This window comes from Oenanthe melanoleuca, chromosome 8, assembly GCF_029582105.1.
Source record: "Oenanthe melanoleuca isolate GR-GAL-2019-014 chromosome 8, OMel1.0, whole genome shotgun sequence".
NCBI lineage: Eukaryota > Metazoa > Chordata > Aves > Passeriformes > Muscicapidae > Oenanthe > Oenanthe melanoleuca.
Window position 1 is genome coordinate 18,786,442 of NC_079342.1, and position 25,462 is coordinate 18,811,903.

Below are 25,462 nucleotides of genomic sequence, written 5' to 3' on the forward strand. Positions count from 1 at the left end.
CTCCCAGCTGCTCCATGGCTGGGCACAAATCCTACAGCAGGAAGCTGTAAAGGCTTTCCCTGGTCTCCCATGGGCAAGCAGGGAATGTAGGAAGCTGGAGAACAGTAACTGGAAAGAAAACAAAATAAAAAAAGAGCAGATTGAGACCAAGCTTGGAGGCGTGAGGATTTGTGCAGTAAGCAGCTGTTTCAGAGTGAAAGATGTACCAACCCTAATTCTTGCTTTTTTGTGTGTTTCAAGAGTGTTCAGGTATTTCATTTCACCCATTTTTTGAACATTTGCTTTAAGCTTCTTCAACTACCACCTTCCTTGAAACTTCTTTGAAGTGAATGTCTGGGATCCTGGGAATGTTTGTGTCCCTAATTTTCTCTGCCACTGCCTGCTACGTAGAGAGCTCTGTGTGTTTTGGATACTGTAAGGAGACACCTGACCCATTCTAACCACTCATGTTCTGTTGCTGTAAGTCCTTCTGGGGAGTTTTATTTGCTCCTGGTCTTGTGACTATGCAACAACGTGAACTGCAAACTAAAGAAAAAGTCCTGCAAAATAAAGGAAAACCAAATAAAAAACCTGGATTTTCTGATGCCTCAATCTCTCAACCTTGCTTGTTTATTTATCTGGCCACAGAATGAAATGGGTTAAGGAGGACAGATTTAAGAGGGAGGAGGAAAAATGATCAAAGACCACAGCCAGGATATAGTGCTGAAGATGAAAGAAACATAAAAACAGAGCCCTTTTGGCCCCAGCAGCATTTGTACAAAACCCTGAGGCAGAGCAAGGCCTGGACTTTGGTCAGTGCAAACACATGCTGCAGGTCTGCAAGGGCTGCACAGCCCCAGCCAGCAGCTCTGGAGAAGGAGCTGCAGCTCTGTGCTGGGGGTGTGGGAGGGGCTGGCATTCTTTCTACAGCTTGGAGGAAGAACTCTCCTGAAAACCTGCTGTTATGCCCTGCTAAGGGCCTTTCTCTGCTGGTGTTTCAGCAACCACCCTCACCAGAGTGCTCTCAGCATCACCCTCTCCACTTTCCCTGCATTTATGGAGCAATGACAACTGATGTCATGGACAACCTGGCTGGAGAAGGGCCCTGCATTTTACCCAGGAAGGTGCTTTGCTGTCTGCCCAGCTGAGGCATTTACCTTATCTGTAAATTTCTGAACAGACCCCTGAATCAGGTCCAAACATGTATCTTATTTCCCTCACACTTTTTCAACATTCAGTCTTCTCTACCTCATCCACTTCAGTGCCAGGAGAGTTTTATGTGGGCATCCATGCTCTCTCCTTCAGCATCTGCTGGATGACAGGGAGAAATTCCCTTTGGCTGCTGGGTCTGGGAGTGCTGCAGGATCCTGAGTTCCAGTGACTGGCTGAAGGCAGGAGAGGGGAGAGCAGGAGGATCAGCAAATCCCTTCTAGAGCCATCCACAAGGAGCAGCTGGAATGCAGAGCACAAGTATGCCTGGAGAAATTTCTTTCAGAAACAGGACTTTTTCACTTGGTCCAGCCTTGCAAAGATATGGAGGGATACAGGAGTGAAGGACACAGACTTTCCTTGCAAAACAAGGTCTGTGCATGCTCAGGTCTAGCTAGGAATGCTAGATTGTTTAATGGAGAGCTCCAATCTTCCCTTTGAGAGGACAGCTAAAGATCCTTTTCTCCTGGCCTGAGAGGGTCATGGTCACTCCACAGGCTCCCCCAGGCTCTGGCTCCATGGCTGTGCCACAGTCCTGCACAGACAGAGCATCTCTGAGCAGGGCTCACTCCATGGCTGTGCCACAGTCCTGCACAGACAGAGCATCTCTGAGCAGAGCTCACTCCATGGCTGTGCCCCAGTCCTGCACAGACAGGACATCTCTGAGCAGGGCTCACTCCATGGCTGTGCCACAGTCCTGCACAGACAGAACATCTCTGAGCAGGGCTCACTCCATGGCTGTGCCACAGTCCTGCACAGACAGAGCATCTCCCCTGAGCAGGGCTCACTCCATGGCTGTGCCACAGTCCTGCACAGACAGGACATCTCTGGGCAGGGCTCACTCCATGGCTGTGCCCCAATCCTGCACAGACAGAGCATCTCTGAGCAGGGCTCACTCCATGGCTGTGCCACAGTCCCGCACAGACAGAGCATCTCCCCTGAGCAGGGCTCACTCCATGGCTGTGCCCCAATCCTGCACAGACAGAGCATCTCCCCTGAGCAGGGCTCACTCCATGGCTGTGCCACAGTCCTGCACAGACAGAGCATCTCTGAGCAGGGCTCACTCCATGGCTGTGCCACAGTCCTGCACAGACAGAGCATCTCCCCTGAGCAGGGCTCACTCCATGGCTGTGCCACAGTCCTGCACAGACAGAGCATCTCTGAGCAGGGCTCACTCCATGGCTGTGCCACAGTCCTGCACAGACAGAGCATCTCCCCTGAGCAGGGCTCACTCCATGGCTGTGCCCCAATCCCGCACAGACAGAGCATCTCCCCTGAGCAGGGCTCACTCCATGGCTGTGCCACAGTCCTGCACAGACAGAGCATCTCCCCTGAGCAGGGCTCACTCCATGGCTGTGCCCCAATCCCGCACAGACAGAGCATCTCTGATCAGGGCTCACTCCATGGCTGTGCCACAGTCCTGCACAGACAGAGCATCTCTGAGCAGGGCTCACTCCATGGCTGTGCCACTGTCCTGCACAGACAGAGCATCTCCCCCGGGCAGGGTGTGCCCTGGAGCCCCTCCCGGCCCCGCACGGGTCCGAGGGGGTGAGTCAGGCTGTGTGACTGTCACGCTCCCCGTGTGACTCAGACCTGCTGCTGGTGGCCACCGCAGGCAGCTGGATGACTGCAGCATCCCTGCCCAGCCCCAGGGAGGCAGAGCGATGCCAAGGGCAGTGTCATCCCTTCTCTGTCCCGGCACGCTTGGGGAAGGAATCACCCTGATCATCATTGCTAATGATTGTGCCTTATTTCAACACACACTCGCTTATTCAAAGCATCTCCTTCCTCCCTTCCCCTTTGTCCTCCAGCCTCTTCTTGAGAGTGAAGAGTCAAGAGACAGCAAGTCACAGTGTTGTTGGAAGCACCAAACCGTGGAATGCCTAAATGTAGCCACAGAAATGCTTTCTCAGTTTTCCCTGCAGCTTTTGTAGGCAATAAACACCCACCTTTTCCCATTGCTTAACTGGAAGAAATAATGAGGAACAGGAGTGATGATAGACCAGTTAACATTTCTCTCAGCTTATGGTTAAACAGAGAGCATTAAGCTTTGCAGGACTCCCTGCACAGCTAGACTGCTGGATGGTGTGGAGATCTAGACAGCAAATGAGTTCAGGAAAGGGACAAGTTTGTGGAGAAGAGCTCTCTTGGCAGCTATTTAAACCCATGGGCTGACTGCAAGTCTTTGCCAAAAAGTCTCTTGGCCAAACAATGGCACAGCCAGAGAGGGAATTCTGCACTTCCCAGGTTATACTTTCCCACAAACATCTGCTCCTGCCCACTGTTGGAAGTAAAATATTGCAATAAACAGCTCTTTGGTTTCACACCAAACAGATAATATTAAACTGTTGTTATTGGATCTGTTTGACCCAGCATTAACTCTTTTGGTTTTTTTTAAACTCAGCTTAACTCTAACAATGAAGGACAATTTAGACAGAAACGAGATTTTTGCTATTTCTAAAAATGTAGTGCCACTTTATTAAAACATTAGTTCAGAGTTTTCAACTCACTGCCTAGTTTGCTTCATATCATGTAGAAGGTGGCTGGAGTGAAGGGCAGGGGGTGAAAAGCCACACTGGAGGCTGGCTCCAGAGATGCCACACTTCCCTTGGTGCCATGGCAAGAGCCTCCTTCACGAAGGGCAGGCAGAGCCGTGCTCATCCCATGCTCCTGACAGCCTGCCAAGGAAGGGCAGTGCTGAGTCAGCCCGGGGCAGGCACGGGACACTGAGGAGGGGAGGGCAGAGGAAGCCCAGCGAGGGCACAGCTGCCAGGCTGACAAACACCAGCCCTGCTGCAGCTCTGGGTGCAAACTGCCCTGCTCCACCAGCTCCCACCCAACCCAGGAGATGGGGAGATGAGGACAAGCCTGGGGACAATGCCCCAGAGGTGTCTCTGCTTGCTCAGAGCTGGGCTCTTGTCCTGCTGGCCTCTTCCAGCCTCCTGTGTGCCCTTGGAATTGCTTCAGCTCTTCTCGTGACCCTGCTGACTGGCACCACCCCAGCAGGGAAGTTCAGCACAAATTGGTGTAGGAGGATGCAGCTGGAACACAGAGCATGCAGAATGGCAAAATTCAATGTGCTGGGCCAGCAATGACCTTCAGATGGTAACATGAGTTGCAGGAATTGCAGACTGGAGTTGCTGGTCCACAGGAGGCCCTGAAATGTGCTGCCTCAAAGGGACTTTTAATGGAGAGGTTTGAGTGCCAGAGAGCAGAGAGTGACCTGTGCCTTCACCTGTCACCACTGGAGATTTGGTGTGCTCTAGGAGGGACCAGTTCAGAGTCTGCATCTATCCCTGTGAATATCTTTTATATCTTTTCAAGATATTCCTGATGTCCAGTTATGTAACATCACTGTGGGGATTTTGGATCCCAAAAGGTCATTGCTAGGGGGATGGAGGACCCTGACTGGTTGCTGGAAGCTATTAAAAAAGGGCCTTTTTTCTGCAAGTCCCACGCAATGAGGCTTCCTGCTGTTTGCAGAGTCTTGGGAAATGTGAGACAGCTGCATCCCAAAGAGCCTGGTCCTGTACCAAAGCCTACCACAGCTGTCCTCACTGCCACTGCCTGCTGCAGGAGCAGCTCTGGGGCTTTCTGCAGCAGGGAAACAGGAAAACTCACCAATGAACACCTGGGACAGAGGGACCACTAATTGCTGCCCCATAATTATCCAGACATCCTCAGCTCAGATGAGGTGGGGTGTGAGAAGACCCACCCAGAGGCCTCTCCTTGGCTTTCTTCCAGAGGGAATGGTTTGGGGAATGTCCAGGGGACCCAAGTGTCCTGCTGCAGCTCTGCCCACAAACAGGACCATGAACTCAGTGCAGTAAGCCTGGCAGGAAAGGCAGAGATGATGACAGACATGTCTGTTGGACAGCAGGGGCCCATCAATGCTGACACAGAGGAAAAGGAGGGAGAAAGCCTTCCTGGATACAACAACAGCAAAAAAAAAGAGATAAAATCTGATTTGTGCTTTGAAAGGGGTGAGGGAGTTTGTGCTTCCACTTTTAGGTTTCCTGTCAGAATACCATGTGCTGCCCAGACCTAGGCACTAATGCTAGGTGTGTGTTGCACAACTGATTTATTTGAGTGTTAACCCAATCCTCTCCATGAACAGCTTTGTTTGAAAATGATAATGAGTTGATTGGATGACTAAAAAGACACATTTCCTAAAAGGTTATTCTGGTCAAAGTATCAAAAACCATGAATCCAAAATACTTCCACAAAACCTCCTTTCATTCTGCATGAGGATACAGGTGAGGAAAGGAAGCAGCAGGAGACATATGGTCAATGCCCAGGGCATCCCCACAACAGAGGAGGCAGAGCTTCAGGATTTACTGCAGCTCCAGGAGAGATCCACACCTGCAGTCTGGTTCTCCACAGCCTTGCTGAACACCAGGCAGTGAATGAATCCATCCCAAAGAGATGTCCCACTTTGCCTCAGCAAATGCACTCAGATGGAACCACAGCCCAGCTGTTTCTGCACCCATTTTCTGGCTACAGGGACACATCTGTCCCACAGCCCAGCCCCTGTCCTGCACAGCCCCTTCACAGCCAGTTTTCTGCACAAGTGTCCTCCAGCTCTTTCACAAAAGACCTGGCCTTGGGGCTATTTTTGAGTCTGACCTCAATTTCCACCTGCAGTCTGAGATCCTTCCTGCTGAAAATTCAACAAATGAGATGTGTTTCCAGGAAACACAGTCATGCAGCTAACCTGATTATTTTTTTTTTTTTTCTGAGAGAAAACTGGTCACTAGCCAAAACTTTTGAATCAGCTCTTGTTTGCAGCAGATGAAAACACGGTTTCATGAAAATATAGTTTCAGTGAGCTGCAACAATTCAAAATATCTTTGAAGCCATCAAATCTTCTCAAGTATTTTTTGGTGTTTTTTTATTTATTTTTTTTATTTTGTTTTGGGGTTTTTTTGTGTGTGTTTTGTTGGTTTGTCTGTCTTGTTTCTTTTTATGTTTATTCATTGGGTTTGGTTTTCTGTGGGGTTTTTTTCAGGAGTGGGAGGGGAATCTGTTTTCACCTTAAAAAACTCCTGCCCATTTCATTCCAACCACTCCCACCAATGACCAAGGCATCATTTTAAAAGTTTTTCCTCTGCCCTATAATTTGCCAGACCACAGTGCACATCCCTGGAGTGAGTGGCACTGATGGAGGCTGGGGATGTTTCTCCTCAGGGAGGACTGTGAGGGTGTCCCAGGGAACACAGATCCTGCCTTGTGGGAGGACACCAAAACAGCTCCTCCAGCCTTGCAAAACAGCAGCTGAAAGAGGATACTCTCTATAAATAGACTCTGGAAAATACCAGAGAGGAGAGGTGCTATTTAAACCCAAGGACAAATATAAAATAAGGATAAACTGGAAGGGAGTAAAGAGCACAGGAAACATGAAGGTTTCCAACCATCAGAGCAGAGACAAGAGGAGGCACTCAATAAAACCAAATTGAAGTATAAAACTCAGCTGGTTTAAAAGAGGAACCTGGTCAGCTTGTGGCAGCACTGGATGCAGCTGTCCAGGAAAAAGCTTCCTGTCTGAGGTTCCTGATCTCAAATGAGTTCATAAGGAAGCTACCTAAGTCACAGGGTTCATAGACAACATTTTTGACTTCTATTGTCTCTGCTTGATAGTTTGAGCACAGCCTTAGCTCAGAACAGTAACACCTAATACCTGAAATGAAGAGATTTGCAGCAAGAGACAGAAAAGTGAAGCCTCATCTTTAGTGGCTGTTCCTATGCTGGTTTTACTTAGACAATGCAGGGCAAGGAATGGTGAATAATTTTCAACCCCAAGTCCATCACAGAGTGCAAAGCAATTGCTTAGAAGCTTTGGAGACCTCTCACTATAGTAAGAAAAATAAAATAAAAGTCACATTACTGCCACTGCTCCATGCTGATCCCAGAGGTTTTTGGCAGATCTGGAAAAGTGGCAGAATTAATGAGCTTTGTGATTGTGGCAACAGAAAACAATTAAGAAAATGCACAGACAGCCCATTTTTAAGGTAGGTGCCTGACCCTTCTGGGAACAAGCAATGGTACCACCCAGCTGATCCCCTGGTGCACACATGCTTACAGGCACATCAAAAGAGCTTTTGTTAAAGCATGCCAGAAGACCTGGATAAAAATCAGTCTTCTAAATAGATTTTCTACCAGTTTGGTGTGTCTTGTGGAGGTGCAGGTACCTCACAGCACCCTGCACATGCAGGCAGAGACCTCTCACTAACTTGGCACCTGATGCTCTGGGTACCACCCCGTGGGGAAAACAGCCCTGATCTCCCTGGAGTCATCCCAGCCCTGTCACTCTGAGCATCCTTAAAGCAGCCTGTGGCAGAGGAGCCCTGGATAAGGCAGTGCTGAGCCCAGGTGGTGCAGAGGCAGCACATGCCCACCTGGCTCAGCCTGTGGCACACAGCCCCAAGGCAGGGCTGGGCACAGCAAGACATCCCCTCTCTCCAGGTGTGCCTCTGTGTGTCTCACCCCACTCCACAGAGAGCTGAGAGCAACTCGAGGACACTTTCAGAGGAAAAACTTGGGATTGGTCAACAACAACACAGCTGGAATAGCTGGCTACCCTGTGACTGCATTTTGGGCTTCTGTCTTGTCCTAGCAGAAGTGGCTCTGAAGGACAGGACAGTTCCAGTGAAGTGGGTTTACTCCCACAGTAATTTACACATTTAATTACTACAACTCATACAAATAAGTCTCTAGGCCACACTACTAGTCCTGGAAGGCATCTTGTGGATGTGGGAATGCTGTTTAGATCCTCACTAGTGATATTCTCCTGGAGCTCACTGCTGGAAGAGCTGTATGCTCACAGGTGTCCCGAGAAAGGATCATGTTTCAACCTTCCCACACAAAACTCCCACCAAAGGCTGTCAGACTCGCTTGATAAGTTCAGCTTGGGTTTGAAAAGTAAATGTGTTTCACTGTGAAGCCCATCAGGCACTTGACATTGCAGCCAAGCATTCCTGGGTGGTACAATTTACCTCCCTGTAGAGGAAACCTCCCCACCCTGCAGATCTCCTGTAACACAGGTGAGACACATCCACACACTTACTGTGGGTTTCAAAATCATAGCCAAGGTCCTTTTCACCAGAGCAGGAAGCCTGTGAGTGTTGTACTGGGATTTCAGGTTGGGATCCATGATGTCTCCTTTGCTGGAAGGGCAGAAACAGTCAGGACAAATCACTGTTTTGAGTTTGATATTTATGGGAACACCAAAAAAAAAAAAAATGCCCAAAAAACAGTGCTTGGGGTGACTTGGAGATATCTGAACACAACTAGCCAGAAATATAAGCAAGGTCACTCCAATTCAGAAAACAAGCTGCTGCATTTGCCTTTCTCTTCTACAAGGAGCAAAAGTGGAGATGGGAGGAGGCATGTGTCAGAGTGTTTCCATGAAGGCAAACATGGCATTACTTTGTGGTCTATGGGATGCTGGTTTTCACAAAGGGGATGGTGCTTTAGAACCTGGACAAAGATGCTGTCTTCTTCCTTCACTTGGTCCAGAAACTTCTTCATCCCTGCAGAGAAGATGTGGCTCTTGAGGATGGAAACAAAGCTCTTGAGGTGCAGGAGAGATGCTGTTTGGAGCTGTCACAAAAACTGACCTAATTCGTGGTGCCTCTTGTGGCAAAGCTCCCCCCTAACTTTTCTCAGAGACAGAACAAGGCCAGACTATCCCAAGGAAAACCAGACCAGAACAGGTTAGACGTTTCTGCAGAAACCAAAATTTTAATCCCATGAAAGGCAGGTTTGCTGGTCCCACAACACTGGATCCAGAACATGCTTGTCTGAGGAAACTCTTAGCCAGTCCTGGTGAGGATGGGACATCCTGGCCTGTTCCCAGACCCAAGGCAAAAGGCAGAGGAGCTGGGGATGTACCTTGCAGTTAATGTGGTCCTGATGGGAATGCCATAGAGCAGCCCCTTCTCCTTTTGCTTCTTCACTTTCTGGAGCTGATCCTCACACCATGAATGAAGTCTGTCACACAGTTCACCTCCTGATTCACCTCCAAAGCCTCTCCAGAACAGAGAAGAGCAGCAGGACAGATGAATGGATGGAAGGAGACATTACATATTGAGTTTTCAAGCTGAATTTTCAACCTTCTCAAAACTTCATCATTATTGCGATCTTACCTATAAATTTTATGTTTCTTTCTGAGATATCTCTCTGCCCTGGATTCTCTCCTGCTTATTTGCCTGTAAGCCACCCTTCAGACATCACAGTACCAAAACCTGTAATCCCCAGCATTGCTGCTCTCTCAGCAAATGAGGTGATTTTTAATTTGAAAGTCACACTGCAGGAGAGCCCTGCAGCCTCTCTGGTGTGCTGGAGGTTCCACTCTGTCCATGTAGGAGCAGAGGACACTTTCTGGGGACAGGGACCCTCCTCTAGCTCCTCTGCCAGCTCCACCATTGTCAGTGAGAGGATGTGTGAGGTCTGGGTGCCTGGGCTCTGCAGAGGGTGGGGAATTGGGCACAGAGGGAAGAAAATAAAAGGTTTGTTAAGGCTGCAAATACCCAACTCTAACATCTGCCCAGCAATCACCTGGAGTGGAAAATTTTAGGATATATGCCCTGTAGACATGCAGACCTCCCACAGAGCACTGTGTGCTGCAGTGGGGAATTTACAGATGGGGAATTTGCTGAGTCTTAGTTCATAAAACCAAAACCAAAACAGGCAGAAAACTGCACCTTGACTAGAGAGCTGCATGAACCTGTAGGTGTGGTTTGATCTGTCTCTGTTTACTCTCTTACAGGCCTTCACTCCCCTTCTAACTCTAGCTCACTGAATACCAGTTCAACCAGCTAAAATTTATCATTAACAAGGGGAAAAAAATGGGTGTGGGCTGTTTGCAATCTCCCTTCCAAGAAAAGAAAAGCAGGAGGCATTTATTCTGTGTTGAAGACAGTTCCAAAGGCCTGACCTCCTAAAATCTAGGTGCTTCTTTACCTGGACTTGGGCAGGAGGAAATGGCTTTTGGTCACTGATGTGCAGATGTTGGAAGGATGTGGAACCTCCTTGTGCTTTGATGGGGCAGACAGATCCTTATGAAGGGGCAGAGGAAAGAGATGGGAGAGGAAAGGCTGGGCATGGATGGATGCCAAGGGATGCTTGAGGAGGATGGGCAGGGAAGGTCTGGGGTGGTGACCTGAATGAGAAGGTCCCAAGCTCCAATTTTTCTTTCATTCTCAGGAATTCCTGAATGGGTCTGTATTGAGAGATACTTAATTTGCACTGTCTTTTGTGGGAGGGCCTTTTGAGGCAATGGAGGTGATGACCCTCACAAAACATGTCTGTGCCCCATCCACCATTCACAAGGGATTGATCAGAGCTCCCCCATTCCTTTGGTTATCCAATTTATAATCCCTGCCTTGCACATACCCCAAATTTACCTCTTGCTTAAGCCTGTGAGCTGCCTTCTCCATTCTCTCCAGGGCCAGATGCTGAGACCTCCTTGCCCCATCCGTCTTCTTCTGGACCTGCCTCCTTCCCAGCCATTTCAGAAGCACCACAGCTGCAGCTGAGCTGCACAGCAGAGCCAGGAGGACACAAAGGTCTCCTAGGATGGATCCAGGACCTACCACAGTCACTCTTGGGTCATGATTTCTGTCTTTCAAGTCCAGCTGCAGACACCTGGCTCTCCCACCTACTCCTTGGAGGGCTGATGAAGGCAGACTGCACTGCTGTGCAGGGTCAGCTCTGAAGCAGAGCTGCTTTAACAGAGTGCAGGAATGGACTTTGCAGAGCGTGGCTTTGAAAGGGTCTGGCTGCTGGAGCAGCCCTGTGGGTCAGGCTGCAGAGCAGTGGGGGGTTCCCAAGGTGGGGGTGTCCCCAGGGCTGTCTGCCCAGCCAGTGCTGTACCTGTGCCTGGCTGCACACAGAGCTGGATGGCAGCAAAGCCCAGCTCTGGGCTGGCCCTGCTACACCCACGGGTGATAATTAATGGGCACTGAAGCCCATCAGCAAGAACTGCTCAGCCATCACCCCTGTCCCTCAGGCAGCACCACTTGCAGCCCCCTGAGCCTGGGAAAATGTGGTTCTGCTTGTCCTGGGGAGCCTCATGTAGGCAGTGGAACTGTGCCTGTGGAGATGGGAGCCCAGGAGAACCAAGAGAATGAAGGTGCAGCTCTGGAAATGCAGGAACTCTCTGAAAGTGCCTTCAAGGACTGACTGCTCCGTATCATGTTCAAGAAAAGCCCCTTCAAAAGCATTTTGGCAACTTGAATCAAAGGGTGAGCACTTTTGGAAATCCCCTCTGATGGATCCAGAGTCTGCTCTCCTGTTTCTAACCATCCTGCAGCCAGCAGAATGCAAAGGAGCTGGACCATGTTGTCTTACCAGCCACAGGTGCTCCCCCTGCCCAGCACTGCTCTGTGGCTCAGTGTGAAAAGCAGAGGCTGCAAAAATTAAGTTTCTCTCAGCTCTCAAGCACGTGCAAGCTGTCAGGGAAGGGACAGGGGATGCCTCTGAGAGCTCATTGCCAAGAGGAAAGGCAACCCCCCTGTATCTGGAGAGACACTGGCTCTGCTCCAGCCTGTAAGGGGAGAGCAGTGGCCCATTGCTCTCTGGTGGAGGGGTCTTTTTGGGGACTGAAGGCAGTGGTTGTGCTGCTATATCATGTTACCCTCTTGCCTGTTACAGACATGTCCATGGGATTATTCCTGAGGAAGACGTGAGACCTTGCAGAGAAACTGCTGACTGAAAACTGAGGAGGATCCTCCCTATCAGCAGCAAAATGAGCCAAACAACTCAGTGGGGATGTCACCAACCTCTCCCCACTGACTGGTCTTCATTGCCCCATCCCAGCCTTTAGTGCCTCAGTGCTGCCACTCACACCAACCTGGGAGCAGCCTGCAGCTGGTCCCTGTGTCCCCAGAGCCCCCAGCAGCTCCAGCCCTGCCTGCTGCTGTGCATGGATGGCTGGCTGGAGGGCTCTGCTCAGGGCTTCCAGTGAGGAATAATTACAGGCTCAGGCTCAGTGCTGGCTCCATGGCTTGGCCTCCACACCCTGCACACCTCAGTGCCAGGGAGAGAGTGGTTAAACTAACAGTGATGTGGTGCTTGGCTCGGGGAGCAGGGCTGCACGTGGCACTGCTTTTCCTGGGACAAGTCCTCCAGGCTTGGATTCTAAAATAAACATATAACCACATCCAGCATTTTCTGTGTGGGAAGAAAGCACCTGTAACCACACCCAGGCTCTTCAGGGCTTGGCTCTACATAGCATTCAGTCATGGGATGCCTGGAGCTCCCTCCCCCCTGTTCCCAAAGCCTGCTGATACAGAATGGGGGTCCTTGGGGGCTGCTTTCTCCTTGGCTGTGATAAACACTGTCCCAAGCCCACAAAGTGAAAACACTCCATGCTTTTGCATGGTTTAAACTACAATAATAAATCAAAAACCCAAACATTAATCCTGCCAGAGCTTTTTTTTTTACAATCTGCTTTTGACATTCCCGCATTAGGAAAACACTTTTGCATTGTGGCATTCCCTTGGAAACCTGCCAGGAGCAGCCAGTGCTGCCAATCCCAGCAAAAGTGGGTGGAAAATCCTGCTGGAAAAGCTGGCATGGGCCAAATGGGAGGAGAAGATGTGCACTGTCCATTTGACCCTGGCATGCTGCTCAATACAGGCTTCCAACTGCAAGGGGGTGGATTGAGGTAAGAGGTAAGGAATTCTTTTCTTGTGGGTGGTGAGGCCCTGGCACAGGCTGCCCAGAGAAGCTGTGGATGCCTCATTCCTGGCAGTGCTCAAGACCTGGCTGGGTGGGACTCTGAACAGCCTGGTCCAGGGAAGGTGTCTCTGCCTGTGGAAGGGGATTGGAAGGAGGTATCTCCAAGGGGCCCTGCAACCCAAAGTGTTCTGTAATTCCATGATTTCTCCTTCCTGATGTGCAGGGTGCCAGCAGCCCTATGCTGTGGGAAGTGGGCCAGCTCCATCCCTGCTTGCCAGAGTCTGCATACAGGCTCAGCTTTCCCTTCTGACTGCTCTTCTGTGCTGGGAAAACGCCAGATCTCATCCTCAGGGGAAAATCCCTGTCCCCACAGTGCTCCAGTAATCTAGTCTGAGCATCTCAGACAGAACCAGTTGCCCTGCCCCAGTTTCCCCATTTGTGAGAGAAAGTTCATGTTCTTGTATTTCCCTGGGGTGATTAACATCCATCCCAACCCCACACACAGACAGAGATTTGAAATACCACTCAGATAATAAAAATTACTGTGTTAGGACAATGATTGGAAGAGCTCCACCACATCAGAGCTTTCCCCTTGCTCCCAAAGCTAGCAGCCAGCCCAGGCATCACTGAGCAGAACCACAGTCCTGTGGGTCAGCTGCTCTTAGCTGGGCTCCTGCTCCAGCTGAGGCTGGGGGCTCAGAAGAAACTGTTCTTCTTCAGGCTGAGGGTCTCCACCTCCTTCATGAAGCGCAGGCACAGCTCCTCCTGCCAGGGCAGAGCCACGCACTGCACGGCCACGGGCATCCCCACACCGCCGCGGAACGCCTGGCACAGAGAGGGACAGGGCTTGGGGACACCAGGGAGGCTGGGGGAGCTCCAGCTGGCCCTGCAGACCTGGCAGCACTCACCTTGGGCAGGGTGCGGTCCCACCAGTCCCGGTAGTAGCCCCTGTAGCCCTTCAGCTGCTCCTCGTCCTCGTCCGTCACCAGCGTGACGGGCACAACGCCGGCAGGGAAGTCCAGGGCGTTGTACAGCATGGTGTAGCTGACTGCCACTGGGAAAGGGACATGGAGAGCTGCACAGGAAAGCCTTCACCCCTCTGTGGGAGAGCCTGGCTAATGGGGCACTGCACTGGGAAATGGGCACTGGCACTGGGAAATGGGCAATGGCACTGGGAAAGGGACATGGCAGAGCCTGCACAGGAAAGCCTTCACCCCCCTGTGGGAGAGTCCAGCTAATGGGGCACTGCACTGGGAAATGGGCACTGGCACTGGGAAATGGGCGCTCACACTGGGAAATAGGCACTGGCACTGGGAAATGGGGTACTCACACTGGGAAATGGGGCACCAGCACTGGGAAATGGGCACTGGCACTGGGAAATGGGGCACTCACACTGGGAAATGGGCACTGGCACTGGAAAATGGGGGGCTGGCACTGGGAAATGGGGTACTCACACTGGGAAATGGGGCACCAGCACTGGGAAATGGGCACTGGCACTGGGAAATGGGGCACTCACACTGGGAAATGGGCACTGGCACTGGAAAATGGGGGGCTGGCACTGGGAAATGGGGTACTCACACTGGGAAATGGGGCACCAGCACTGGGAAATGGGGGGCTGGCACTGGGAAATGGGGCACTCACACTAGGAAATGAGGTGCCTGCACTGGCTGAGGGATGGAAATCTGCCCTTTGGCTCCCACTACACCAGGGGGCTGTTCCAGGTGCATCCCCTGTCTAGGCTGCAGCTGTCCCAAGAGCTGAGCTCTTCCTGCTGCTGGCCAGCAGCCCAGGGATGAGAGGGGAGGAGGAAAGCTGCTCATGGACACTGGCACAGTGCCACAGCAGAGGTGCCCTGCCAGTCCCCTACCTGAGAGCTTTGCAGGGTAGCCAATGCCAAAAGCTGGGCCCAGCATGGGGCAAAGCATCACATCCAGATTCAGCTTGTTCCACTGGGCAATGAACTGGTGCCGAAAGTCCTGGGGAGGAAATGTGCTGGTGGTCAGTGGGGTGGATCTACTGTCCCACAGCTGCTGGCTGAGGCTCCCTGGGCATCCAGCTGGGCTCTTGGCTCTTCTCTGGGAGCAGCCAACAGGCTGCATCAGGCTTGATGCTGCTAAAATCCAGCAATGCTTTGCTGCCTGGACAATACTCCTCCCAGCTCACAAAGCACCCTCTCCCTGGGAAGCTGGAGGTGGGCAAGGGCTGAGTGCACAGGCACAGGGTGATTTGGAAAACCAGAAGGGAAATAAAGGCATGCCCGATTACCTACATCTTTATGTGCAGGTGTCAAAAATTCAGGTCTGGTTTGGCATCATGAACTTGCCTACATGTTGTCCTAATCTTTATATGTGCTGAGAACTTGCACATCCATTGAGATCTGTTGAGGAGTGATGTGGTCCCACCTTACATCACCAGACACCTGATCATCTCCTAACCTTGGTGAGTGCTGAATCTGCCTCTTCCCACAGAAAAATAAAATAAAAACTATGTAACCCCAAACTGTAATATTTTACCTCAATTTCTTGATGAAGATTCCAGACTTCATCCACTGTGCTGTAAAAGGAAACAAACCCAATGAAAAGCATCCTTCTCTGTGCATACATATTCTTTCTGCCTTATGAGGTCCCTACCTCTTGGCATGATGGATGCATTAATCAGTGCTGAAACCAACACCATAATACTTCATCCCCATAGGCTTCATCCTCTTCCTAAGCAAAAGGCTATGACCCTGCTCTCATTCCCACCCTCAATTCCCAAACAGTTTTCTAAACCCTGCAGGGTTATGGTGATGACACAAATTGCTCTGTTTTCTCCCACCCTTGCATCTGCCTTGCATTCTCTCAGACACATGCAGCTGCAGCAGTATCAATAATGCAGCAAACACTGCTGCAAAACAAAATTTCACACATTTGCTCAGGCTCAGATTTACTCACTTTTCTTCCATACTTCTTATGATACTTGAAAGTCGAGGCACCTGAGCAGGAGAAAGTGAAAAAAAAATTATATGAATCTGATGTGAATCTCTGTCCTCTGAGACAGCTCAGTCACAAATAGAAGCTGTTTCCTCAGTGTTCAGGCCAGACTTGTGGGTTTTCCCCAAAGTGGGGAGAGAAGGAACAGAAATAGCATCACTCCAGTTTGGAGATGGGTTTGACCACAGCCAGGTAACACCGCCCAGAGACTTCTCTTTGAGAAAGCCTTGCTGCAATGGGGCACAAGTCACTCACATGCAGCTTAACTCTGTCTACACTAGAAAGAAATGGACCTTACGAAAGGTTTGGAAATCCAGCAGAGGAGGGTTTTCAGCCAGTGAGGTGCCTTTGCCAGCGAGAGGAACAGCGCAGAGCCGCCTTTCTCCAACTCCCCTTTGCTGAAAGGACAGGGGGATTATCTGAGCAGCGTAGGAAGCAATCACAGCACATCACCTTTTCTCAGCCAGCCCCTCTGAACAGCTTATCTGAGTGACAAAAAGAGGTTTGCTCCATTCTGCTGGGCAACACTTGATTCTCACAGCATTTACAGGATGTCAGCTCCCATCCTCCTTCCAAGGCTGATAACAATCCCAAACAGAACCAAGGTTACCTACATCCACCAGATCTGCTAGCTGTATCCCACGTCCAGCCAGACCCTAGGGAGGATTTTTATAGAGCTGTACCAATCCCACCAAACCATTCCAGGCCACACTTACAAGTTCTTGACAAAGGACCTGCCTCCATCGGTGAACATCCCCCTGACACAGTAGTTAAAGACCACGTGGTCCACATTTGTGAGTTCGAAGGGCACCAGCTGGAAGGACAACAGAGAAGGGGATCAGTGGCACAGGCACCGTTTGGGAGAGGCCATTGAGGGCTTGAAACAGGCCGAGCTGAGAATTTCCTGACAAGCCCACAGGAAAACCACCATCCTTCCTTGAAAACAACGTTTTTTCCCTTTGAGCAACAACTGCTGAGTCAGAAGGCACGGGCTGGGCTCGTCCCCCTGTGTCCCTACCGTGTGGCCAGCCTCCTCCAGGAGCTGCTTGGTCTCACGGACCGCGCGCCTCATGGCCGGGCTGGGCATGGTGAAGAAATCCGTCTCGTAGTAGCCGATGCGGAGGGGCTGCGTGCTGGAGTACACCTGCAGGGAGGGGAGATGCTGCAGGGCCGGCAGCACACCCCCCCGGGGCTGCTCTGCAAGGCAGCGCTCGGCTCTGCCCGAGGTGAGGTGCTCCCAGCCCGCAGCTGTCCCCTGACCAGAGGTCTGTCCCCGCAGGCTCTGCACCTCCTGGTTGAAGGGCAGGGGCGGCACTGTGCTGTCCAGGCTGAACATGTCCTCGCACAGCAGCGCCCGCAGGCACAGCGCCAGGCTCTCCACGTCCTTGGCCATCGGCCCCACTGCTGCAGCCACTGGAAGAGACCACAGGAGGGATTCACAGCTGAGGGAATGTTCTGTAAAAACAGGACATCTTGGCATTGTTTTGTCTTAACCTAGTGCTGGCAACAGTTCCTCTCTAAGAATTGGGCAGGGGATGCCCACAAGTGTCTTCCCACCCACAGGTCCACCATGAGTTGCTATCCATTAATATGCACCCTGACATCTCCATGTCATGACCTAAAAAACAAACCAAACAAAAGCTTTGTCAATCGTGACAGGAGGATAACATCAGACACTCCCTTTGACGGGTAATCCCACCAAGCAGTGACAGACAGCCACACCCTGTGGTAACAGGTTGTTTTGTGGTTTATGCTACACAAACAGCTCCTCTCAGCTATGTAGAAAAACAAAATCACAGTATTGGGGCAGCTCTCTGAAAAAATCCCTGAAAGGAAACCTGCTTCTCTCTAAAGGTGATGGAGAAAGTCCCCCAGAACCAGCTGAGGGTCCTTCTCACCCCTGCCCTGCTGCTGGGGCACAGACATCAACCTACCTGCCTTCTGCCCAACGATCCCAGACATTACTCCTCTTTTGCTGTAAAGAAAAGAGACACACAAAATACAGCAGCTGAGTAGTTTTCATTAGCAAGAGCAAGTACTAATTAAAACTGAAGATATGAAGGCAGGGCCAAGAGAAAGAGACACAGTCTAGGAAGAACCTTCCCCTAAGCATGCAGATTAAGAGGTTTCCCCACCTCCATTCTGGGGGACTCATGCTTCCCTCCACATAGGTCTCAGATATTGCCCAGGCAGGAGGGATAAAGGAGCTCTTCCCAGCTCCTCCCAAGTTTCCCTTGCCCACAGGAGCAGGAACATCCCAGCACAGTGGTTGGTAGAGTGGGTGTCACCCAGAGACATCACTGCATTTCTCACAGTACCTGAGCCTGTTCCCTGTGGGTTTGATTGCACAGATCCCACAGAAGGCAGCAGGAAAACGTAGGCTCCCTCCTACATCTGTCCCAATGCCCAGGATGGACCCACCACCTCCTACAAGTGCTCCTTCTCCACCTGAGGAGCCCCCGGGGCTCCGGGTGTACAGCAGAGGGTTGCGGGTCTGACCAAAGATTAAGTTGTTGCAGTCATAGCTGAAAAGAGAGAGAGAAATATTGCAAGTGAGGAGCTCAGCTACCTGCTGCTGTGGAGCCCAGTCACTGCTAAAAGACCCTGAGAAGGCCATCAGGTAATTCACATTGTTACACTGACATCATTTACAGTGGTTGTGAAGACCATAAACCTTTCCCTGAATTCACTGACAGCTTATTTCACTGACATTAAACCTGTCCCAGAGAGAACCTCTGGCAGCACAAATACATTAACCCTCCTGGAAAGTCTTCCTGTTCAGGTAGCCAAGTGCCACAGGTCACCCGAAGCTGAGCCCCTGCTTGAGCACAGGCCAAATGCCAACTGCAGAGGTATTTGACACTGGAATTTACACCAGAAAGTGGTGTAAAATCTAAAAGTGGGGCAACCTCTTTGTGTGGCTTTTTTGAACTGTGATCACTCATTGCCACATCACCTTAAGGAAGGCACAGGGCTTGGGCAATAGTCACCCACAGAGGAGCTTTGTCAGAGCTCACTCAGCAGGACACAAAGACACTCAGAAGGATGGCTGTACAGCAGAGAACACCTGAGCACACCACATATCAGTGACTCCAAGAGTGATCTTACCAGATGGAGCAGGAGGTTTGGGGGCAGAATAATTTAAGGCCATTAGCTTAACTAGCTTCCCCTTCCATGAATATGTGTTTGCATTTTAGAGTTAATAGGATCATCTCTGAGAGGAGATGTTTCTCTCCTCTTCTCCTCCTCTTCTGCTTCTTGATTTCATGTGGAACTAGAGACCATTTTTATCCTCAGTGTAAATGTTTACTTTTTAAAATGAAATTTATAGACACAAAGAATGGAGTGTTACATAAAAAGAAGTGGGAAATGAGAATGAGACCAGATAGAACCCCTCTATTGAGAGGAGGAAGAGAGCACTGCTGGTGTGCTGAGGGAACAGAGCACCCACCTACCTGATGAGGGACTGGGGAACATTGGTTTTGACAAATGGAATTGCCCCCTGTCTCTTGAGCACCTGCACCACCACGCTGTCCTCTGCTGCAGGTTTATTGAGGTGTTTTATGAACCCCAACGTGGAATCATGACCCTGGAAAAGAGGACAATGAAGTTTTCAGATAAAGGATTGCAATTCTCCCTGTCCCCACACTTTTATCTACACATTTAAGTGCATACATGCACCTCCAGCCATCACACACACGTTAAAGGTGTGTCAATGGCAAATCTGACCACACTTCTCTGTTGGCCCACAGGGCATACAGGCAGCAAAGCCCCTCTGCTGTGCAGGCAGCCCATTCCACAGCAGCTATGACAAAGTCAAGCCAGATGCTGAAGCCAAAGCTCCCTCCTCCCAAACTTCAACGCACAGGGACTTTGGGACACATGTGGAATTGTGCTGGTGGTACCTGGCAGTCGATGGAGTCTTTGATGCTGACAGGCACCCCATAGAGCAGACCCTGTCTCTCCATCAGCTTGACTTTGCGCAGCTGGCTCTCGCTTTCCTGCAGAAACTCCGTGATGCAGTTGGTTTCTGTGGCAATTTGGAGGGCCTGGGGGAAAGCAGGACAAGGCCACAGGTGAGTCACAGCCCATGGTGCTGCACAATGACCTCTGCTCTGCAAAGGACACCTGCCTGTTCCCCCTTTTCCTGCTCCCATCTGCACAGCTGGTATCAGGGCAGCCCTTCCTGCTACTTTCCAAGCCAAACTCCAAGATGGACACAGCAGGGCCATAGTGCCAGCTTGTGTGTGATGAAGGGAGGCACTCAGCTCAGATGAATTCTCAGAGTATTCTCTTCTTCGAGCTTCTGGGGTGGCATAAATGATAGTCCCAAAGAGGGAACCCAGGAAGTGATCAGAACATTGAGCAAAAGTAGAGAATGAACACAAACACTGACTTTTTGAGGTTTAGCAACCCATTTGGAGATGGAGAGGAGACAACAGCAGCACTCTGCAATTTCCCTGCAGGCATACCTGCCCTAGGGAAGGTGTGGGCTCTGCAGATGCTGCCTGCTGCTCCTTTTTCCTCCAAACCAAGCTGAGAACTATGATGCCCATCTAGCCAGATGCCCAGCCCTCTAACCACTCACAGAGAGCCCACCACTGGTTAGTGAGCAGTGACAGCATTCAAGCCAGGTTTTAACCTTGTATTGCACTCCTCCCCAAAAAATCTAGCCCCAGAGTGGGTGAGATGCTGCCCCACCACCCCTGCTCCTCACCTTGCCCACATAGGCATAGAAGACGTGGTCTGGAGGCAGGGAGCCATCTCGGAGCTTCTTGGAGAGCTCCGGCAACGGCAGAGACAGGATGGAGACCGGGTTCACAGAAGGATGCTGTGGGAGAGGTTGAACAGGCAATGTCACACCTGTGCTTCAGCTGATGGATTCCTCCTTTCTCACCCAAAAAATATCTGCCATTTAGTCACTGAAGGTGCTATCTGCTCAAGACCACATCCGGCTCTACCTGACACCAATGAGCATGGTGTGAAACCCTCAGGGCCAGTACTAGCCCTGGCTTTCTCAGCATTTTTCCTGTTCAGACCGGTCTTACCAAGCACCTACTAATTAAAATAAAGCCTTTCACAGCTTTGTTCAGACAGGTCACGGCCAGGCCTGGGGGAACAGCTCAGTGCAATGCTCTTGCTGAATTACAGTAGGAGTTGGCGGCATGTTTATATAAATTTTTCCATCAAGGAATAAACCAGGAGCCAGTAATTCTCCTGGCACTATAAGATACTTGCACAGGGAAGTGTAAAAACCAGGGAGCCCCTGGGCTGGTAATTTTTGGGTCAGCAGAGTTTTCTTCACCACTTACCAAACATCATGAAAAATGTATCAAACCTCACGGCTGCGAGCTGGACTCTGGACCTGAGCGGCTTTGCTCCAGCCGCCTGCAGGGACCAGCGCATCCCTGCCTGCAGCTGCGGCTGCACTTTGGCCCCTGCCGATAACACACCGCATGTCGCCTCTTCCTGCTGCCCCAGCCTCCCACCGGGGCCACGGGGAGCTGTCACACAGGGATTTCCCGAGCGAGTGCAACTGGGATAACGCGCGACCTCCCGCTGCCCCACGCCGCGCTTCTCCCCATCCCTGCCCAGCGCCCATCGCCGCGGTGCCGACAGCTATATATCGACTCAGAAAGGCGAAACACCAGCACCGCATCCCCGCGGGGCCCTGCGGAGCAGCCGGGCTGGCAGCCCGCCGGGGCGGCGGCCCAGGTGCGGCTCACCTGCTCCCGAAAGCGCTGCGCCGCCGCCTCCATCCGCACCAGGCTGCGCTCCTGCCGCTCCTGCGCCAGCGCCACCTTCCTCCAGAGCGCCCGGCGCCGCCGCCATCGCAGCAGCAGCAGCAGCAGCGCCGAGCCGCCCAGCAGCGCCGGCAGCGGCACCCGCATGGCCAGCCCCGGCAGCGGCCCCGCTATCGGCACCGGCACCGGCAGCGGCAGCGGCAGCGCGGCCCAGCCCCGCACCGCACCGCCCGCCCGGCCGGCCAGGGGCACCCGCCCGCGGCGAGGGCGAGCCAAAACCTGGGCGGGATTCCGAGCCGGACAGACCTTAACCGGTTTGCTGCCGTGCGGGCACGGCGGGGAGGCTCGGCAGCAGGAAAAGCGGCTGGAGGAGGGCTCGCCCCTCCCTGTGCTGGGTGGTCTCTAGATGATAAGGTTTATTGGTTTTTCTGTTGGCCCAGGGAGGTTTTGGTCTGCCTGTAATTTTTCGGCTCCTCTGGGAGGAGCAGTCTTGGCTTGGAGGACCAAGGCAGGACGGAGGGGAGTCCCAAAGGTACCCGACTCTTCTGAATTTCCTGGAGCCAAGCGGCTGTGTGGGAAAATTCTATTTATTTATTTATTTATTTATTTATTACTAATTTTATGTTTCTTTTTAGAAACAATACATGGCGCAGGCAGTGCCCAGCGGAGTTCACTTGTCGCTGGCAGAGCACGAGTGTGCCTGTGCTGTGCAGAGTGCCGTGGCTCCTAACAGCGGTATCCGGCACCCCTGCTTTCTGCTGCCTTGCACTCCGTGTTGAGGGAAACTCCAGAATAATTTCTTCATCACCAGCCTCGCGAGGGGTCTGTCCTTAAAAAAAACAAAACAACAAACCCTCCACGACTTCCAAAAGTCTGTCAGAAAATATTTCAAGCGATCCAGTTTAGATACTGCCCGTAGGGTTGTGTAAAACCTGTTGGGAAGAATCTGGGATGTTTTCTCACTTCCCAGCAGGATGAGAGCCTGCCAAGCCGCCCCTGGGCAAGATGCTGAGCTAGAAAATGAGGTGGGACTTGATGCACCCGGACTCGATTTTGCTGGCATTATTGCTCAGGCCACTGGCTGTATTTCTTTCAGTCTGCAGGATCTCAGGGCTCCTCTGGCAGCCACTCGTGCCAGAGCCTGGCACCCTTGGAGGGAGCTGCTGTGCTGTGCATCCACAATGTCCTGGGGTGTGCTGGACGCACTCCCTGTCCTGGGGCTCTTTGCTGAAGGATACTGAACCCTCAAAAATACTCAGTCCTCATGAGCTCCTTCTTGCCTTCTCGCTCTGAGGATATGCAGCTGCCTGTTGTCTCCTGCGTCAAGGAAATCACATGCAAGAACAGCGGTTTTCCCAGAAGTTTTTTCTTTTTCTTTAACTTCTTATTTTTCCTTCCCCCTCCCTGCCCTTTTTTAGACTGTGGGGTTCCGAGAGTTATAACAAGATTGCAAATTCCCAAGGGCACTGCAGTTGGCTCCGGAGAGGAATGGGTTGGCAGGAGTGCCCTTCCCATGAGTCAGGAGGATGTAATGAGCTCAAGGCTGGCAGAGCACACGATATCTGTGATCCCTATCTCCCTTTTCCTTCTTTCTCACCCTGGAGTCTCCAGGCACCTGCACTGATCTCACCCCATGGCAGCACAATGCCAAAATGAGACTGTTCCCTTGCAGGCTGTAAAACCATGTGCACTGAGGTCTTTCAACATGAAAACAAGAAAGGGAACTTTGGTGAAACAGAAGTTAAAACTAGTTCTTGTGGAAGAAAAAAAATTACATCTCCAGCCTTCTTCCCTCTAATTTAAATCCTTAGCTTGAAGTCTCTCATGCAGGAACAATTTTCAACTTCTGTAGGTCATTTTGTGAAAGGGAAGAAAACAAAGTAGGAGAGTTATGCCTGGAGCACCTGTGCCTGCAGGAGCTGGAGATTCTCCTTCTCCCCTTCCCTGGAGAAATGTGTGGGGGTGAATAAGTGAGGTTGAAGCATCATTCAGGACAGTGGTAAGGGTTGGCTCTCTGCTGGGGCCAGCCAGGTCCAGGAGGATGACTAGGGCATGGTAAATCCCAAAACCCAGCAGGTCTGTGCTGTGGCCCAGCTGCCAGCAGAGCTGTGCCAGGGGTGGCCCAGGGCAGAGCTGGGGAGCTGGGTGGTGGCAATGCCTGCCCAGGACAGCTGCCTGGCACTGGCTGGGTGAGGTGAAATGGGTCTGGCCCTGTTCCCCATGGCCTGGGGTGGCAGCCAAGGGCTGGCTCATGGGCCAAGTGATGCCCTGGTGTCCCTGTGGGACACTGGTGTCTCCTTGCAGCCCTTTGCTGCTGTTGTGTCCATAGAGCTGCCCATATGCTACTGCAAATGGGGCTTGGAGTGCTGGAACTGAGGACTGATCCTACTCCTGCTCCTCCTCCACTGCCTGGCAGGCAGGGAGCCTGTGGCTAAGGGAGGATTAAAGGATCTTCTGGATCTGTGAGGCTTCTTTCCCCATTGCTCATATACCTCCTTGTGTCCACAGAGCTGTGACCTGCAGTTACCAAAGGAGGAGCACTAAGTTGTCATCTTCTCCAATCTGTGACAAATCCCACAGGGTCAGCCAGCCTGGCTGGGGCTGAAGGACCAGCTAGTTCCTGTTCACCTGACACCAGACAGTGCCAAGAGCATGGCAAACACAGAGTGGTGTTTTCCTTAGCATTGTCTCCTGGCTTCTGGAGTGCTGTGGCTCCTCAAGCCAAGGTTAGGTTGGAGTGATTAATAGCTGTGTGCTCACACAGATATTTCTTATGTGAAGCAATCCAATTCTGGCACTCCCAGCATTCTGGAACAGGGAGATCCATGGTTTATCTGTGTGCTGTAGGGAAGCAGCATCTTCTCTTGGCCTCCCACAGCTGATCTCATTTACTCTTCTTATTTCCAGGGAGGAAATAAGAACTTGTTTGCTATTCACCCAGGAGTTTTACACTTCTTCCATTTCACCCTGTTGCTTTTAGACTGTTTCCTAGAAATTAACAACCTGCTCCTGCCTCCAATTGCCAGTCACCTGCTTCCTGGGATCTGGCTCTCTGGAAGAAGATCCAAGCTACATTTACAACAGCCAGCAGTCCTTCTTGCTTTGTTTCTTCTCTCCTTGTGGGTCCCTGACTCTTGAGTGGAGTTAGTTAACATTATCTGCAAGAAGCAGCTCCACTCAGAGCTGGAGTTTAACCCCTGCAAGAAGGTTGTTCAGCAGCTTGGGCAAGAGCAGGGCCACGTGGGAGTGATTTCTTTTGTCCATGCAAGAAAACTGCATGTTTCAACCAAATTGCTCAGTGATGCTTTTATTGATCACTTTGTAGTCACTTCACTCTCAAAAAGGTGCTTGTCCTCCTCACTGTCTGTGCCCCAGAGCTCTGTCAGTGCAAGGGCTGGCTGCTCCCAAATCTGCTTCCAGCTGGAGTGAGTGAGTTACCACAGTCAGTTTGAACACGTGGTTTGCTGCCAGTTTTGTGGACTCTGTTCTGAAGCAGATTAGAGAATAATCACACTTTTTCTCCACCAGCAGAGTGGAGGAGGAGCTGTCCTGGGAGAGGACCATGACTTGCAAGTGCAACTTGCATTTTTACAAACTCTCTTGCTCCTTGTGTTCATAGCAGCTGTTGCATGGTAGCTTGAAGGAAAAACTGAAGAGATCATAACAGAAGGGTCCCTAGGATGGAAGAGACCTCTTGGGAGACCCCTGATATTGCTAAAGGCACCTTATGCAACAGCCTCTTTTCTGTATAAATGGGGAAGTAGGGACTTATTTCTAACAGATCTGTGTTCTAGGAATCTGAGTCCAAGCATCTTTGCATTAAAAAATAAATAAGAAAAAAAAAAGATTTTTTAAGTGGGTAAAATTACTCCTGTA

General features: G+C 51.2%; 1 protein-coding gene and 1 long non-coding RNA gene across 2 annotated transcripts; both read right to left on the bottom strand.

Moving 5' to 3' along the window:
• Nucleotides 1-3,664: 3,664 nt before the first annotated feature.
• On the bottom strand, nucleotides 3,665-9,443 carry LOC130256234 (uncharacterized). The gene is made up of 3 exons (XR_008841081.1): nucleotides 9,079-9,443; nucleotides 8,252-8,351; nucleotides 3,665-4,229 (listed from the first exon to the last, which is right to left on the bottom strand). It is a non-coding gene; the product is annotated as an uncharacterized LOC130256234 (long non-coding RNA).
• A 3,952-nt stretch (nucleotides 9,444-13,395) lies between these two features.
• LOC130256335 (fatty-acid amide hydrolase 1-like) lies at nucleotides 13,396-25,150 on the bottom strand. Its single transcript, XM_056497863.1, has 16 exons — nucleotides 25,025-25,150; nucleotides 21,569-21,988; nucleotides 20,560-20,673; nucleotides 19,748-19,891; nucleotides 19,298-19,431; nucleotides 18,161-18,367; nucleotides 17,777-17,817; nucleotides 17,131-17,255; nucleotides 16,861-16,986; nucleotides 16,559-16,656; nucleotides 16,141-16,240; nucleotides 15,804-15,844; nucleotides 15,384-15,423; nucleotides 14,738-14,846; nucleotides 13,779-13,924; nucleotides 13,396-13,695 (listed from the first exon to the last, which is right to left on the bottom strand). The coding sequence occupies exons 1-16, from the start codon at nucleotides 25,148-25,150 to the stop codon at nucleotides 13,567-13,569; spliced, it is 2,100 nt and encodes a 699-aa protein (XP_056353838.1). The 3' UTR covers nucleotides 13,396-13,566.
• Nucleotides 25,151-25,462: the final 312 nt, after the last annotated feature.